This window comes from Bison bison, unplaced genomic scaffold (assembly GCF_000754665.1).
Source record: "Bison bison bison isolate TAMUID 2011002044 unplaced genomic scaffold, Bison_UMD1.0 scf7180017851711, whole genome shotgun sequence".
Classification (NCBI taxonomy): domain Eukaryota; kingdom Metazoa; phylum Chordata; class Mammalia; order Artiodactyla; family Bovidae; genus Bison; species Bison bison.
In genome coordinates this window covers 9187-9744 of record NW_011482284.1, presented here as the reverse complement: position 1 = coordinate 9744, position 558 = coordinate 9187, and the positions used below count along the sequence as shown (strand labels likewise).

At 70.4% G+C, this 558-nt stretch overlaps 1 protein-coding gene across 1 annotated transcript in view; it reads right to left on the bottom strand.

Moving 5' to 3' along the window:
- The window catches only part of TELO2 (telomere maintenance 2), an 11587-nt gene that overhangs the window by 5938 nt on the left and 5091 nt on the right, over positions 1-558 (bottom strand). Inside the window, exon 8 of the mRNA XM_010851289.1 lies at positions 397-556. Coding sequence (XP_010849591.1) covers positions 397-556 — 160 coding nt within the window. The remainder of the gene's footprint in view (positions 1-396; positions 557-558) is intronic.

Sequence of the window (558 nt, the reverse complement as noted above, 5' to 3'; positions counted from 1 at the left end):
GGGTCCAGCAGGGCAGCGCCGTGGGGACCCCCTGAAGCCCCCATCACAGCTCGAGGGCTGCATAGCCGGCCAGCCAGCCACCCCTCAAGAGCAACTAGGTCTCCCTCCGCAGAGGGAGGCACCGGGGGCTGGAGGGTCTAGGCGTCCCCAGGGACGGGGCAAATGCGGCCCCGTCTCCGAGGACATCCCAGAGGGCTTGGCGGATGGAGGGGCCTGAGAGTTCTGTCCTGAGTCCCCTGGGGGCTCGTGCTCCCGCATCAGCATGGGGGCTGTGCCTCCACCCCTCCCAGCTGTGCAGACACCTGGGGACACAGAGGCTCCGCAGCCTGGACCCCAGTGGGCGGGCAGAGCGACTGGGGCGAGAGTGACGGCGGCTCTGGGAGGGCCCTCGCTCACCTGGAACTTCAGGGGAGGCCCCTCGGGGTGCAGCCGGGCGCTGGCCACCTCGGCCACAATCATGCCCAGGCGGCGCACGGGCAGCAGGCTGCTGTCCAGGCGGCTCTTCACTCCCTCCATCAGGCTGGCCAGCAGCTCTGGAAGCACCGAGCCACACGGGCT